Source organism: Eschrichtius robustus, chromosome 20 (genome assembly GCF_028021215.1).
Source record: "Eschrichtius robustus isolate mEscRob2 chromosome 20, mEscRob2.pri, whole genome shotgun sequence".
NCBI classification, from domain to species: Eukaryota; Metazoa; Chordata; class Mammalia; order Artiodactyla; family Eschrichtiidae; genus Eschrichtius; species Eschrichtius robustus.
Genome location: NC_090843.1, coordinates 63,060,663 through 63,078,066, shown reverse-complemented (window position 1 = coordinate 63,078,066; position 17,404 = coordinate 63,060,663). Strand labels below are relative to the sequence as shown.

The 17,404-nt window shown below is 43.1% G+C and overlaps 1 protein-coding gene across 1 annotated transcript in view; it reads right to left on the bottom strand.

Annotated features, from left to right (window-relative positions):
• COX10 (cytochrome c oxidase assembly factor heme A:farnesyltransferase COX10) overlaps nucleotides 1-17,404 on the bottom strand; it is a 111,577-nt gene that overhangs the window by 32,530 nt on the left and 61,643 nt on the right. Inside the window, 1 exon segment of the mRNA XM_068530915.1 lies at nucleotides 4,738-4,808. Coding sequence (XP_068387016.1) covers nucleotides 4,738-4,808 — 71 coding nt within the window.

Here is a 17,404-nt window from a genome sequence, read left to right as displayed (position 1 = left end):
CAGTTTCAAGACCCCACTCCCTGATGGTCGCCCTGACCTCGTCGGTCTGGGTCAGGTTCTCTGTGCTCCCACCTCCCCTGGGCACCCCCCAGCACACGTTCTACCACTACCCCTCCAGTGTCTGGCATGGGGCCTGTCTGGCTGGCAGGTGTATTCAAAAATAACATTTGTTGAGTGAGCTGTACCTTGGACAGCACTTAGGGTCCTCATGCTTGTGTGCCCCCCTCTCTCCAACGGGATTCCGCGAATGGAGCCCATGTCATTTGCCTCTTCGTCACTCTAGCAACCAGCACATCCTCTAAGGGACGACATCCTCCGTAAACACGTCCTGATAATGACAGGATGAGCGAAGCATTCACTAACCTGCCACTGGCTGGACCAACTTAACCATGAAAATGGAAACATGCACTTTCATTTTCTGAGTTCCCTTATCTGCCAAGTGTTTTGCTTCCTTTTCCCCATCCCTTGAAACGAATCTGAATCTCTTTTTTATGTTATTGCCTGATAAGTATGAAAATATTTGTATTTCAAAGCAGATTTGGAAAAAGATGAAAGTTCTGCAAACAACTCTACGCTCCTCTGGAGTGTCAAACCCGCTCCCCAACAATGCACTTCAGTTTACATGGTTTTATCGATCTTACGTTGTCCCCCCAACAATGCTACGAGATGAACAAGGTAGGAGATACGATCTCACCCTGCACGTGAGGAACTGGTGGTGTGGGAAGAGCCATTCACTGACTTGCCCAGGCTCAGTGAGTGAGAGAACGTTTTTCCTAGACTGCAGTGACCACACGAAGAAGATCTGAAGACTGAGATGTTTTCTATTACGTACAGTTTTTAAAAATTGCTAATTCACTTTTTCCGATCATCAAGTTAAAATTGGATTATACCAAATCTGACTTTTTTCTGAAAAACTGAATGAGTCTTTAAATTCTATAGTGCTTTACAATTTTCAAAAGTCTCACACAGATGTTTTCATTATTTCCTAATATGATGGGATTGTATGACTTGCTTGATAAGAAGGTCAACTCCTCTGACATTTACCTTCACTACTTGACTTTGAGTCTGCAGATTCAACATCCTCAGTGGGTTTGCTCACCGGCAAGGTGAGTTCTGCTGTGCGGCAGGTGAGTTCTCGGGTGTGTTCTCTGAGAATGAAAGGGAGCTCTAAGCCCAGGTCCCCCCCGCACAACGATGACCAGAGCCACAACAGTCTGGCCAGGAATGTCCAAACAAGTCAGCTGACCTTATTTATCTTTTCCAATTTAGAAGACATAAAGATATTGAGAGTCACTGAATAAAGAGCTATTTAAAGGGGTCGGTATGACAGTGTCTACCCGCAAACTGACTTAGGTACATCGCGCCTTCCATTTACACTCTTTCTTCTCTTCGAGGCAAAATAAACAATTGGCATTTGTATGAAACACCCTTAAAAGTAAGGGAATTCTGTGAACATCACAATTGCCGCCATCACTCCCTTCATGTAGGTGGCATTTGGTCACCACTCAAACTGGACACTGTTGACAGGGAGAGGGGACACCTCCCACAGTTCTGCTGGGACAACGGGTATAAAGCAGGCCCGTCCTGGGTAAGCCGGGAGGAAGGGCCCCTCGACTTCAGCCCACATGCCGGTCCCACTCGTGGCAGAGTGCCGTCCCCGAGCATCTCTGGTCATGGCCCTCACCTGGGACGCACTCGCGCAGGCAGCTGCTCTCCTCTCTCTTTCCACCATGTCGGTTCAACCCTGGGTCAGGCTGAAGGGCCAGTGAGTCGATCCCCCTCCCCACTCGTGTCGAGGCCACACACGCACTCGCCGTGGGTCCCACTGGGAGCTGGTGCTCAGTGTCCTGTCTCTGGCTTGTACCCAGCGACGCCTTCGAAATCCATGATTTGCCGCCTCTACAGAAGTCACTGAGGACGCTCCTCTAATATCATCCAAGTGCCCCTTCTTTCTTACTTTTTAAGAACTAAGAGGCAGAAGTTTGATCTCCCTGGAGTGGTGTTTTCTTCTCATGGATAGAGAGACTTTTACAGAGAGTTATGTGCAGCTGTTAGGAACTCAGGGTGTGGAGTCAAGTGGACGAGGCCAAATTTATTCATCGTACTTGGATCCCCAGTTTTCTCACGTGAGTACTGGGAGGAATTTAAAAGCATCTACCTCACCTTGCTATAGTGAGAATTAAATACAAATAACACGTATAATGCTTTTCATTATGATGTAAGTGTGGTTTCCCCAGGAAATGTAGAATGACATTTACAGTTCAACCTTATTAACTATGAGAATTTGATAAGCTTTTCTTGTGATCTTACCATTTATCCCCATTCTATTTTCTGTAACCCCGACTTTCTTTACATATTTCTCTACTTTACTAATAGTCTTATGAAGCCTCTAATCCCTTCTGGAATAAAGAATAAAATAAGTAAGCAAGAAGGCACTATTTTCTCCGCCAGCTCTGAACGCTCCCTGTCGTGTTTTTCTAGGAGGGAAGCCTAGGAGCGCAGAGAAGGCAGCCAGGCACATGCAGACTGCCCCGACGGTCCACACAAGCAAAGAGCTCCTTCAGGGGACTCCCCCGGCTCCTCGAGAGCTCTCAGAACGACCAATCCAGGCATGTGCTTCTTTCCTTCAGGATCGCTATACTACTTTAACTCCCTAGAATAGAATTTAGTTCACTTAAACAAAAATTTTCAAAAAAAACTGCCATCACTTGAAAAAGTTAATGAAAATAAATGTCTACAGTATGTCTGCCAAATGGATGCAACCAAGCTATGGACACAGGCTGTCATCAGCAAAAGACCTTTAAGAATTTCTTCCCCAGATTCACTTCACCGCTGCCCATCCACAGTGGCAGGGATCACACTTCACCTGCCAAACTGTGGACTAAGTCTGCGAGGCTGTACAGATTTATACTGGCCCAAAGCAAACGGGACAGTAAACACCAAAAGAGAATTTCAGAGTGAACTGGCCAGGCTTTGGACTTATGGCCCAATAGCCGTTATGAATGGGAGAGCCACCAAAGCTGAGAGATAACTGTTAATGGTCATCTACAAGACTTTCTACTATACACCTATGGCCACTCATTTATAAAACATCTGTGTAGAAGAAAATAATTTACTGAATTATAGTAAACACTAAATGGCACGATATAAAGTCTTCAGTTTTAAAACTATGATTCTCAATGCAAGATTTTGCCCCAGGCTCATGATAGCTCCTTGTACCTGTTTAATAAAATACATCCTAGCTAGAAAAATAAGTCTGAGTCTAGCTTTTTCAGGCCTATAATTTGCCCTCCAGAAGAGCAATTGAGGTTTATTATCATAAATGAGATTCCGCCTCGGTCATCTTGCAAACAAAAGGTAAGTTACAAGTCTATCAAGACTAATAATCGTACTGTAGCCTCTTCCTTTATCGGAAGGGCACTGCCAACACCAGCCACCAAGGCCGTGATGTTCCTCCCTCCTGGATGTACTGAGAGACTGTGCTTTCCTGGGTGCGAGGAAATGAGCACACTGGGCCAAGTAAGACGAGCTACTAGAAGAATGACGGCCTCTATCTGATGACCATTCCATGCCTACTGGCTGTTTGCTGGGCTTATCCCGTTTCCCTTGGTCCTAAAGGAGTACGATTTCACTGAGGAAAAAAGCCTGGACAGAAATTCCAAACAAGTAGGAACTCACCTGTGATTTCAGCAGTGGCAGAAGCACCTTTTAGCTTTTGAGATGGCTTACAGGGCTTACATGTGCCCTCTAAAACGACTTTACTCAAATCAAAGTGCTTCTGACACTTTCTAAACATAAAGACAGCAGAGAGCTGCATCAGATCTCAAAAAGGGAAATAAAATATCAGTCAGATATGAGACTTCTGTTCTTAGGTATTTTCTTCTGGATCTACTGCCCTTTTCAATATTTAGATTCATTTAAGAACTGAATGGCTGAAAGCAGCAAATACTAAAAATTATTTTTACACAGACATCTGACTGCATCTGAATTTGTTTCCTTTATTGTTTTGCTTGGTATGTATGATTATTTGATCCACAAGCGTTACACCAATAAACCTGAAGCTCCATGAGGGCTCCACCGGGACAGGTGGACAGAGGGTTCTCTGACTTAGAGCAGTCGTGCAGTATGAACCACTGGCTCTTTCTATTCTTCTCGGCTTGTGCTGCCTATCAGACTTTAAAAAATATTTTAAAATGCCGGTTTCGAGGTCTCCAGGAAGTAAAATGTTTAATTATTAACCATTAGTGGTATTAAAATATTTATATGCCTTTTGGTTCCACTTAGTTGAATTTGGTGGAGAGGAGAGTAAGGGACGCAGTGCTTTGCTCGGGGTCTAACAGCGCTCTCAGTTCACCTGAAAACATAAGGCTGCAGACAGAGCTTTCTGCTGAGACCCTGTATGGGTCTGTCTGAAATCACCTGTGTCAATGGAACGTTTTTACCTTTAGCCACTACGAGCAAAACAAGCCCACGTCTCAAAACCGAGTCTAGTAAGGAAATCCATCGCGTCAGTTATTCCCACAGCAAAACCGCCCATCTCAGATCCATTCTGAGCTGCGAGCCCTGCACTTTGGTCAGAGTTGGAGAGCACTACATGTCCCCCTCCCCATATGTCCCTTTGGGGGTGGGGTGTTCTTTTCACTTTACAACTCAAGGCAAAATACTGGGAAATGATTCAGGACAGACAAGCAAATGAATGTTCTGTAACATGGAGGAGACTGACATTCATGATTTTACCTGATCTGTCCACGAACCAGAGGTCTGTTCTTTGTCCTGTTCATGTTTGAATCAAATGGAACCTCAAAAAACTGCAAAAAGAAAACAAAACAAAAGAAAACATTAAATACAGTGTGAAACAATTATTCTCTTCTGCTTTAGCTCTACAGGTTTTTTTCCACAGTAAATTTCGTTTTAATTTTGATACTACAAACTCACACTCTTGGTACTCTTTAGAGGAAAATTCTCTGGGAGAGACACATTTTAAAAAAATATATGCACTAATTGTCAGGAACATGCACAGTTCTACTTTTACCCGCTTTGAAAACCACGTGTTAAACACACAGTTGCATTCCTCAAAGCCAGTGTTTCAGGTTTAGAGCGTTAGTGCCGTCCACGATTTCAGAACTTTTCACACATCCCAAAGCCTGTGAATCAACCAAGAACCAGGTGACCACAGGAAATGGGCCACCAGAGCCAAAGCCAGGTCTGAAGGGAGTAAGATGCCAGATGAAACCATACACAAGTGACGGGGATACACCGAGACTAGGGCCACATGCCCCTCTGCCTGGGACAGCTCTCCCGTACACCTGAGACCAGGGTGTCACACGGGTCACTGTCTTATGAACACAGCAAAGTGCCCGTGGGGGTGGAGACTTAGGTGGCTTCTAGGTCTGAGGCTGCAGGAAATATTTAGTGTCAGGAGCCTTAGTTTCCTCAGCCGCAAATGAGAACAGGTGCTCTCACCTACCGATGTCGGGCAGTGTGGCACGACCCTGCTGCCAGGCAGGCCGAGAGCTGCCGCTTCTCCCCCACGCCTGCACCCGCCCACAAGACTCCCAGCCCCTCACAAACCCGACCCTTCCTGCAAAACTAAGGTCCGGTTTAACTGAAGCCTGAACCTCTGACCTGATGTGATCCCCTCCTCCTTTCAATCCCCATGGCGCCTGCCTGAACCACTTGGAAATGTGGCTGCACCTGAGGTGAAATCGAAATGCTGCAAATACAACAGTCACTTGTCAAGAATGACAGCATTTAAAAGGTGATAAGTCTGTTTCTGATTTCACATGATAGCAGTGTCACTCTAGTTGGTAAATGAAAATACAGATTGTTCATTTTTTGGTTCAATCTTTTTTTTTTAACTTTACTGAGGTCCACTTGATATACAATAAACTGCATGTATTTAAAATATATGGGGCTTCCCTGGTGGCGCAGTGGTTAAGAACCTGCCTGCCAATGCAGGGCACACGGGTTCGAGCCCTGGTCTGGGAAGATCCCACATGCCACGGAGCAACTGAGCCCGTGAGCCACAGCTGCTGAGCCTACGCGTCTGGAGCCTGTGCTCTGCAACGGGAGAGGCCGCGACGGTGAGAGGCCCGCGCACCGCGATGAAGAGTGGCCTCCACTCGCCACAACTGGAGAAGGCCCTCGCACAGAAACGAGGACCCAACACAGCCAAAAATAAATAAATAAATAAATTTATAAAATATATGATTTGGTTAAGTTCTGACATATGTACACACCCATGAAGCCACCACCACATGAAGACACCGCACGCATCCATCTGCCCAGAAGCTTGGTCATGCCTCCTTGCAGGCCCCTCCCCCACCCTCCCATCCACACCTCATCCTTAGGCAGACACGGAACTACTCTGTGCCCCTACAGACTATCTGCATTTTCTAGACTTTTATGTAAATGGAATCAAATAATATGCCCTCTCTTTGTCTGCATTTTTTTTCACGTGGCATAATTATTTTGAGATTCATCCTATTGCTGAGTGTATCAATAGGTCATTCCTTTTTACTGCTAATATTCCATGACATGGTAATACCACAATCTGTACATCCATTCACTTGTTGCATATTTGGGTTGTTTCCGGGTTTTGCCTATTACGAAAAAGCTGCGATGAACGTCTGTGTGTAAGTCGCTGTGTGAACACGTGCTTTTTATTTCTCATAGGTAAACACAATGGAGTGGGTCATCAAGGAGATGCATGTTGAAACTACTCAGGAAACTGTTCCACGAAGTGGATTGCCACGTTACCTTCCTGCCACCAGAGTATAAGAGGTCCAGTCCCAGAGCCTCCAAGAACTAAGATTTGGGTCATCTCTTGTGGCAAGGAACTACAGCCGTCCAAGGACAAAGGGCACGCAGACTGGCCAGCAGAAGAAGGTAGTTATAAACACCAGCTACAACCCTGCGACCAGTTGAAGAAACAAGGAATGTAATAGTTCTGAGTATTTTCTCCTTGTTTTACTATAAATATGTTTGTATATATAAACCACATTTTTTGTCTCCCATTCTCCTACCACTGAATATATGCTAATAGTATTTACTCTCATGCCTCAGTATTGAAGTTACACAGGATCAGCTGGAAGAGAGAACATTCCCCCAGAGATGAATAAAGGGACTTTGCGTCCTCTTTCAGGGAGTGGATCAGTAAATTGCTGGTTGTAAGGGGGAGAATATCATCATGTTCAGTATACACACAACTTTTTGCTATCGCCTCATCTGGAAGTACGACTGAAGGGTGTATCCGAGCGCCAGGCCGACAAGGGCGAGCTGCAATGGGTCTGTGCCGTGTTGATTTAGCTCACCGGGAACCAGGCTGCCCGGAATGCCCTCTCCCCACAGCTGTAGCTTAGGGGCAGCCATGGAAGCACGCATGAGATCTGGAAGGTGGGGATGCAGGAGCGGCCACGTTTACACTTGCAAAACTGGTGTGAGGTCAGGCTCTACTGCAGCTCACACAGGGCGGCTGGGATCCGTTGGCTCGCCTTGCTGGCCCGGAGCGGCACAGGGCCCGCAGCTGACCCCCGAGCTCGTCCACGTCTCGTGATCCTGGGCCAAGTCTGTGTGCTGTTCCATGGTCAAGTGCATCCTCTCCTGCAGGTCAACCTGCATCATCAAAGGTGCAGGCTTGGAAGCGGCAGGAAACAGACACGTGGTCCAGTTTGTTCTCATTCACTTCTGCTCCTCCTTGCGGATTCCGGGTCACTCCTGCTCTCCTCTGCTTTCCTCAGGCCTGGCACGAGGTACAGGGGCAAGAGGCTTACGGGACTGCATCACATCCACGGTCCCACCAGGCCTAATCGCTTATATCTCTCAAGTGGTTCCGACATCCTGATCAAACCTTAACTGATGCAGGCCTCTTCTCTAATACTTTCAACAGGGCCGCTGTTTAAAAGTAGTTAACTGTTCAGTATGTCCATCTTATGATCTCAATGACAGGCTTCCTGAGATATGTGAATTTCCCATCCTTAATGTTAAAGAGAACTACGCAAATAGGCACTCGATAAATAATTTATTAAATAAACCATCACTGCAAGTAAGTATATTTGTAGACTGAATTACATGTTGAAACGATTTACAATTTATAAGTGTTAAAAAATTCTTTGAATGTGTTCAAGTTACACATGATTAAAATGTTCTGTCTGTCACATTCCCTCCCTTCCCCAATATTCAAACACATTCTATAAGTATTTGAAATAATCTTTCCTTCATGACCTATTAATTTAATTTCACAGGACTAATGAGGATTCCAATTACAGATCATGTTATTTAAACGCTGGTAAGGTGTTATCCAGTATAACACAGAAACTCTTGTATAAATAACTATCTTGGCAGTTCTCAAGTCTGTGCGCGCGCACACACACACACACTTAGTTCAGGAATTCTAATGAATGGTTTCATCTGGATGAAAAATGATGTTATATTTTCTCTGTTTCTGGCAAGTCAGCCATCCAAAGATGGGAACTGAGGTCTAGAACACAGCAACTGAACTGCAGGGTGGCAGAACTTGGCAGTAGCTTCTGACTCCCACGAACGCTCGAATTTATCAGGACAAGCGACACCTGGGTAGAAATACCACGCTGACCAAGACTTCTGGTTCATTCCAGCGAGGGCTAGACAATTCCTCCGAGCTCGTTATGCTGCTTTACGCTGTTTTTCATGCGTTTCCTATAATGCCTTTCAGTTTGGTTCACTGCTTTGGTTTAGCTATTGAAACCACATTCCCAAAACGTAAGGCGGAGGTAATACAGATGAGAAATTTAAACAATTTAGAACATATAGCTGGCTTGATAATCTACTCACATTTTTCCCCTGTGCTTTGCAATTTTTTCATAATGTTATTATCATTTCAGTTGGCTCCAACTACGTCCGAAGCAGAGAATTAAAACTCCTACAACTTGTGTTGAAAATAAAATACAAATGTTGTCTTACCAACCCTTAGAACACACTGTTCGGCCCGCCTTTTCATATACCCTCGCTGCTTCGAATAACACCCCCAGTGATATGCTTCGGTGAACACACTTGGACAGCCCCTCAGCCCAGGCCTGTCCTCTCGGGCCCTTCCTTTAGAAGGCTCTGGTCATTAGGTCTCAAATGGCCATGTCACCCAGTACTTTACCCCACGCCTGGACACAGTGACTGGTTTACTGAGTGGGTATCTGATTCAAATAGAGTCTTTCCTTGGGATTTTACAAACCAAAAGCCCAGGAAGGTATGTCCTCTCTCCTCTTGGGTTGCCTGTGGCCATGGAACAGGATAAAGGGAAGTGGAGGAGAGGCCCAACACTGATTGCTTGGGTCAAGTTACCACCAAGGCTCCACCTCCGCCCTTTCCAGTCGAAGCCAACACCTTACGGGTCCGTCCCTCTTAGTTCCAACGTCCCAACACAGGAAAGGCTGTAAGAACTTCAAACATCAGAGCAGTGCATTGCCCAGGAGTGAATAATACTTGCTTTTTCCTTCAGCAAACAACTTATTTTCTGTCTATGTTCATTTCCAAAAGAAATTTTTCTCTCAGCCTCTTTCCCGCATAAAAATCCGTTGTTCTTCTGGAATCCTTTTCACTTAAAATTTCCCCTTTAATCCCGGTTCCCCACCCCACCAGCCTCCATCGGTCGACACTCCTCCTAGTTTCTTGCCCCCCAGCTATCCTATGAGCTGCTATATGAGTCAGGCTCTTGGGGCTGCAAATGGTAGAAACACAACCCAAACAACTCAAAGAAAAAATGGGGCTTTCTTTCTTACTACAGGGCTGTGCCTGCTTTTAGGAAGTACTGGGTCCGGTGCCAAACGTGCTGTCACGATGCTGGCTCTCTCCGTCTCTCGCATCTGCTCCGAGTACCCCTGCATGCCGGCGCCTTCCAGGAAGCAGGCAAAATGGCACGGGCAGCCCTAGACTCTCATCCTCCTGGTGACCCTAGCGGAACGTTTACTTCCTGATACCTCCAGAAGAAAAGTCCAGAACCACCATGGCCATGAATCCTCACAGCTAGGTGATGATGCGACTAGCCTGTGACCACGGGGAGGGTGCAGGTGGAGAGACACAGTGACACTGTATCGCCCTCGAATCGTGAGTGTTATTTTCTCGATAGGAAAGAACAATTCTACTACCAGAAGAAAATGGGAAGATGTTAGGCAGACGGATGCAGTGAAATTATTTCTAACTCACTGTAAAGCTAACGGCCCCAAATCATTTCATCTCACGTCATACCTATAAAATAACTTGCCTACATTACTCCTAGTTTAAGTATCTGAAAGGCATTAATCATTATAAACATAGTAAATAATTTATATTAAGCTTTGTCTCATAATCAGTTTGGGGGATCAATAGTTCTATCTATTTAATAGAGGAGTAAATGGATTACTTTTTTAAAGTAAATGGATTACTTTTTCCTCCTCATAATCACATTAAGATATGGGTCACGATTACACCCATGGGTAAATATTTATTAGATTCCTAATATCAGATTTGTGCTTTTCTATTATACCATGCTTTTATATTAGTAGATAATTATTATTACTCCAGAGAGATGCTGCTCAGATATAAAATATACTTACTAACCCTTCTAACAGATAACAACATACTTACGACACTATTGACTTTTGTGAGCTAAAATGACACAGACACCAAAAGCAGGTCGAAATATAACTTGGCCCAAGTGGTGAACTTCCTATTCCTATTTTGATTAATTATACGCTATGCAAAAAGTAGATGTGTTCTAGAGATGTCTGCAAGTCAGGCTCAGGAAATATTGACTTTGATAACGAGGTGCAACTTTTTCTTCCCCAACGCTAAATAATGGGGGCAACGTTCTTCTAAAGACTCAAAGGAAAAACAAACGTGTGAACCCTGTGGGAGTTTGTTTTTCCATCCATCTTCTCAACAAGTGTTTGTCATTCCAGTATGGCTCACAACCTCCCAGGTCCAAGATAATGTCTCAATCGGTCTCAGACCAAGTTAAAAGGGATGTTAACAAAAATAAATAAATAAAGCACCAGGAGAGGCACCTTATCCAGCAGGGTTCCACATACCATTACTTTCAGCTTACAAATCAGTTCAGATACGCGGTCAGCCATGGCTCTTTGGTTGTTACCAGCGCTCCACTGCCATACCAAGAATAAACAAATTAAGTGAGACGCGCTGTTCCCATTGATTTTTCCCCACGAGGTATTTGAAATAAGGTGTGTGTGTGCTCACGTGGTGCTGGGGTAACGTTCTCCTCCAAACATGCTACTCAGGCCGTCGCTCATTAAGCTGTATTTTAAGGCTTCGCCCTAAAAGGTCACCCAGCACTTATCAGGGGTCTGAAGTACCACATCCTGTAAGTAAAAGAAAACTCAGAAAGTTGCACTGGTTTTGACGAGCTTCAGAAATGGTGTTATAGGTCACCCTTTCTCCTGCCAGAGGGAACTCAATTTGTAACACTGCTTTCTGAAAAGAGATGGAAGGAAACCACAGCAGATCTGGGTAGAGAGATGTGGGGTGAATATTCTTTTTGTATTTTACAATTGTCTATAAAGACCATGTATGTTCTACTTAGGAAAAAAAAAAAAGTAATAAAAATTTTTACCTAAATGATACAAATATAAAATCTGGACAGACCTTCGTTAGGTTAACTAATAAAGAATACCTAAACTTATCTAGTAGAAAGCCAATGTCAATGGAGCCTTAGTCAATTAGAACCCTTTTTTCCCCCAGAAAGAACCACAGGATAAAATGTTGATCCTAAATATTTCTCAAGGACACCCGTTTCCCTCCATCCTTGGTGCCACTCCGTTAACTCAGTCGACCATTTTATTTTGCCTAGATTACAGCAGCCTCCCAACACTTCCTATCTGCAGTATTGATTACCCTTGTCAATTTCTCACACAGCAGCCAATGCCAGCTTTTCAGGTACAGACCTGGTCATGTTAGTTCCCAGCCTAAAACTCTCCATGGCTACCCGCTGCCCAGGGAGTAAAGTCCAGGCACTCACGTGGCACAGAAAGCCCTTCACAGAAGCTCCGGCCCCTTTACCTCCCGGGGCCTCATCTTCTCTCGCCCCTGACTGCTCCCCTCTAAGGGTCTGAACCTCCTGACAGGTCCTCGGGGGCAGTCTGCCGTCAGTCCTTCCTACAGCCTCCCCTGCCCGCAGGGACCCTTCGCGGTAGCTGTGCCGCATCCATCATCAGCGCAGAGCTGACTTACTGGTCTGCCCTACATTCTGCTCCTCTGTGTGTGCCTTGGCAGTGGAGCTCTGCCCGAACGACCACCGACAGGACAAGAGGATTCACTTCAAGTGCAGAGTCACCAGTTTCAAAGGCAGCTCGTACCACTCCCTCGCGAGCCCCCTCGACCTCTCTAGCCCACGGGCTCTGCTCCTCTTCACGGGAGGGTGGGGGGCGAGTTCAATCCGGTGCGCTCTCAACCGATGGGTGCCACCTCCTCCTTCCCTCCACCTGGGCTGGCGACCCTGTTCCCTGCCACCTCCTATGAAACCTAGCCCATCAAGCACCCCTCTTCCCCACAGCATGGTGTCTTGCAGCTGGATCTTTCCCACCCCTACCTCGACATGCTTAGTTCTCCCCCAAGCCCACACGTCTCCCGGTGTCGCCAGCGGACTTGAGCACAAGGTTAGCATGTGGAAAAGAGAGGCCGTGGTCTCTGCCCCTACCGCACATGAAGGTCGGGGCCCTCATCTCAGCCAGCACGGTCCACGGCAGGAGGTGTCCGGGGCGAGGCTAAGGACCCTCCAGAAATCTCGCAATAAGCTCCAAGGGATTTCTATTCTAACAGCTGCCAAGGACCATAATTCCATCTTTGCAAAAATCATTTTTAAAATAGTTAATTCTGAAGGCCAGTTTTGAAGAACAATAAATAAATGCATTAAAGTCCACTAAAGGCGACTAATATGAACAGACTATTTAGATTGAGAAATTTTTTTTTTAAACCCAACTTTTTAAAACTTGGGTCTCACAGATTAAAGGAACCTTTCCTCAACTAGTGCTACTTCATCCTAATCTAATGGGGACAAAAGACTAGCAAATTAATAAAGTCTTGCGGATCCCTCTACAACTATAAAAAAACAGGCATGCTTACTGAAACCATTAATGGTGATAAACTATCAATAATATGACAAGTCTGACCTCTGAAACAGTTCCCTAAAATACTACAAAGAGTTTAAATGCCACCATTAAAAAAAAAAAAATAGAACATGAACATTTTAAAAGGCAAGAAATAAGTAAAATCACCTTTATCTAGGATCCATGGCAGAAGAACGATACGATACTCAAAAAGAAAAGGTTGTACCACAAGGTGAGCAATAAAACTGGCAAATCTACAGAGATTCAGCTGCTGCTCTGATACACATCTGGTCCCATCGGGGCGGGGGTGGGAGCTATAGAAATCATTAAGCCATCGGAGACATTCCAAACAAAAGAAACTGTAAAATTCTGAACTATAAAGCAAAGGAAGCACACTTAATCCCTCAGGGGTTGCAGTATGTATTTCAACTGGGTGATTCCCTCCCTCATGAGGACACGGCAATACACCAAAACCTGGAGTGACACAAAACCTCCCCCGTCCGCATGTGGCCCGGAGCCAGCCTGAGCCGGCACCCCGGCCCCAGCCTGAGCCGGCACCCCGGCCCCTGTTGGTTTAATCGTCGCGTTACTCTACACACCCAGGAGGGGGCGGCAGAGAGGAGGAGGCTGGGGGAATCGGGGAAAAATGTGTCTCACTCGTTCTGCCGATCAGAGAATATATACCTTAAAAATATAGTTTCGCAGGCCTTCTGTAAATGTTCAATAACGTGTTGGAAGATTAACACATTTCTTCTAAGATTACGGTTTATTTTTTGAACTTCAGATCCTATACGGCTGCAAAGGGAAATGATTCGGCTTCTGAGGAGACACCAACTACCTACTTACTATGTTATCGTCAGCAAAGTGACTCGAAACCGCTCTTTAATGACCCCATTCCCTTCTGTCTCTGAGATTCTGTGATGGGGGTACAATTATAGTGCATTTCAACTTTAGTAAAATTTTTCTGCTGCCTATTTTCCCCTACAATCCTCAGTCTCTTGCCGATTACCTAAAATTATTTTTAAATAACCTTTTGAAAGTCTTCGTGCTGAAAGCAGGTATATTACAAAATGAGCTTCTTTAGGAACTTAAGTGAAAAAGAAAAGAAACTGGAATGGTGAATAAAAACAATGACTATTACATCAAAATAATAATAAATAAATAATAATGGAAATAATACTTGAATCAAAAAATAAAATAGCACATAAAATATATTGGGGCATTTTCAAAGGCTTAAGAAGCGAACACAGGTGTTTTATAAGTAGTCATTAAGTGGAATACTTCTGACAGCCTTTTATAATTGTTTCTGTTCCTATATTCCCACTGCTTTCCTTTCAACCTGATTACTGGACATGCCTTGATTCTGTGTCTGATATATTCAAAATATATATCTGAGCATAGAGTTGGGCCTACAGAGAAGGGCCTACAGTCCCTTCACTGAAACACAGGAAACGGCGGAAAATTCTTTTGGTAGGGCAAGACATTTGTCATGGGCAAGGGAAGGATACTGAGAAATTTCCCAGAACCGAGAAAAGTTTAAGTAGATAACTTCTTTCCTGAGAAGCCAAACAAAAACCTGTGACGTGTTATAAGCATGGTTACCGTGTTCTGAGAGTGTAACACGTGCATTGACCACCTTACAGAATGATGCGGAAATAACACAGTGGTTGATCCACGGAAGAAAAGCTTTCCATCCACACACAAAATATTTTCAGTCTTCCTGTTAAAAGCAAACCGGGAAGAAATGTTTCCTTTTCTAAGATATGTGGATAAAAATTCCAAATTACTTGGAGTTTCTAGGAAAGAAAAGATATAATAGGGTTCTGATGTTCACTTTGAGTTTTTCAATGGAAACTTTTTTAAAGTTTTAAATTTAATTAATTAAAAATGGCATAAAGAGAACTTGAATATTTCTAACTTTTCTGTCAAATATCAATATAATCCCAGAAGGCAGGCAAACATTTAAAAATGCCTATGAATTACAGTAATTGATACGTGACTGTGAACTTATTAGTATGATTATGCAGCTTAGGTGAATGGCTAAGCTATTTATTTGGTCATCAAATCCCAATACTTAAAGAATTGCAACCGATTACACGTCCATGTAGTTTCTGTCAGCATTACAGTTTTTTGCCTCAGAGGCAATTCTTAGAATATATATGATTTTCTGTGTTTGCACAACTATCCGTGTAAAGTAGCAATCTAGTTTTCTAATAAATATGAGTTAAACGGAGAGCATTAATGTCTTAATGAAATACTTCCAAACAGAAAAGGTTTTAATTTTAATGACCACTTTTCTTACCAGTTTTCTTTAATTTTTTTTTTTTTTTTAATTTTAATTTTTTTTGGCCGCGCCTCACAGCTTGCAGGATCTCAGTTCCCCGACCAGGGATCAAACCCGAGCCCCCAGCAGTGGAAGCCCAGAGTCCTGACCACTGGACCGCCAGGGAATTCCCCTCCAGTTTCCTTTTAAATACACGCTAATGGGAGGGCAGGCTTTCTAAGAGATGCAAGCGCTCCCTTTCTCACTGTTGGTGACAGGAGACAGTGAAAGCAGCAGAAGGAAGCCTCCACACTGAGGATGGGTAAAAAAGCAAATGGGGAGGAGCTGGCACCAGGCTAAGCTCTAAGCGGTACCCAGAGTCAGAGTTTACGGATAAAACGTGTAAGAGCTTATTTGAGTGCACGTCTAATCAGAGATCTATCTTTAGCAATACCAAGTGGACCACCGTTCTCCTATATTTAAAAAAAACCTTCCAGATCATGTACTAGTCTCTCCTCTGTGAAGCAGAGAAACCCTGAATTTATGTGCCAGGAAACAGTGAGTAACTACCACTCCCACAAGCAGCCACAGCAAACAGAAAGGCAAATAGACTTTTATAATTAAATCTGTAACGATGAAAAACAATGTTGCGTAATGAATGTCTTTATAAAAACACGGTCTGCCGAAGTACCTAACCATTTAAGACATTTGTTTCAGTTTATCCGTTGACAGTGACTTTTATTCCATAACAAGAGGTGACTAAAATACTTCTCATTCTTTAAAAGACAGTCTTTACAAGTATAATACAAATTAATAAGACAAGTCACACTGGGAAGAGGGGGTTGGGACTTTGTCAACTGATCTTTAACAGATAAATTAGCACTATAACTTATAATTAGGCTTAAAAATCCCAGACAATATCCACATATGTATTCTTGAAAGAAAATATGAGGAACAGCAATAAAGAAGAGTCTAGTTTATACTAGTATAATTTTTCAAAATGATAGCTCTTATAATTAAATATATTTGAGAATATGTACCTTAAAATATATAAATTAGAATATATACCTCATTTTATTTATCATTTATCATAATGTGATGACTTAAAAATTAATTCTATTAAAAGTTTTTTTAAAAAGAAAATTACCACCACAAATCAAGATTTTGAAAGCTATGCAACCAAGAAATCAGACGTAACATTGCAATTAAATGAACAGGCTCGCTGACGATTTACTGACCAATATATTACACGATATTTAATAATCTAAATTTTGTATTGCTTCATAACAAGTCAATGAGATTACTATTAAGAATATAAAATGCCTGAAATTAAAAACAAAAACAGGAATATGAAAATAAGAATATATTATTTCAATATTTACAAAAGAAAAAGAAAACGTTCTTATGAAGGGCAGTAAGGAACTCTAAATTTAATGAGTTTAGTTCGTTTCTAATAAATTCCACTTCTGGAACTACATATTAAGGAAATGATCTAGAAGTATAGGAGAAGACTACACGATAAAAATTTAAAACGTCTGCTGCAGGGTTGCTTTTAACAGATAAACACTGGAAGAGCACTAAAGGAACGGTTACAATGTGGTAATAAGACACCTTGATGGAACACCAGGCAGTCATTAAAGATGGTAATTAAGACTAATAATCTGGGAAAATGTTTCAAACGCTAATAATATAGTTTATAGTTTATAATTTGTTCAGAGTGGTGGGTCTATGGATTTTTGCTCTCTTTTCCAAATTTTGTTTTATTATAATAATGAGAAAAATAATAAGCACAAAAGAGTAAATTATACAGATAGATGTGGCTACATTTAAAGAAAGATTTGCAGATGGTTTGGGAATATTTTTTAAAAATTAAATGTTACATTACATTTTCCAAACCACATTAAACCTTTTAGGTTTTCCAAAACACATTAGAAATGTAAAAGTTTCATCACAAACGCTTTTGAAGGTTACTTTGAGGGAGAAAGGCCCTTATAAACATGGCAGGTCAGGCGGACTTAAGGGAAGAGGCTTCTTTTAGAAAAGGTTTCTTCACTTTTAAGAAGTCCTCAAA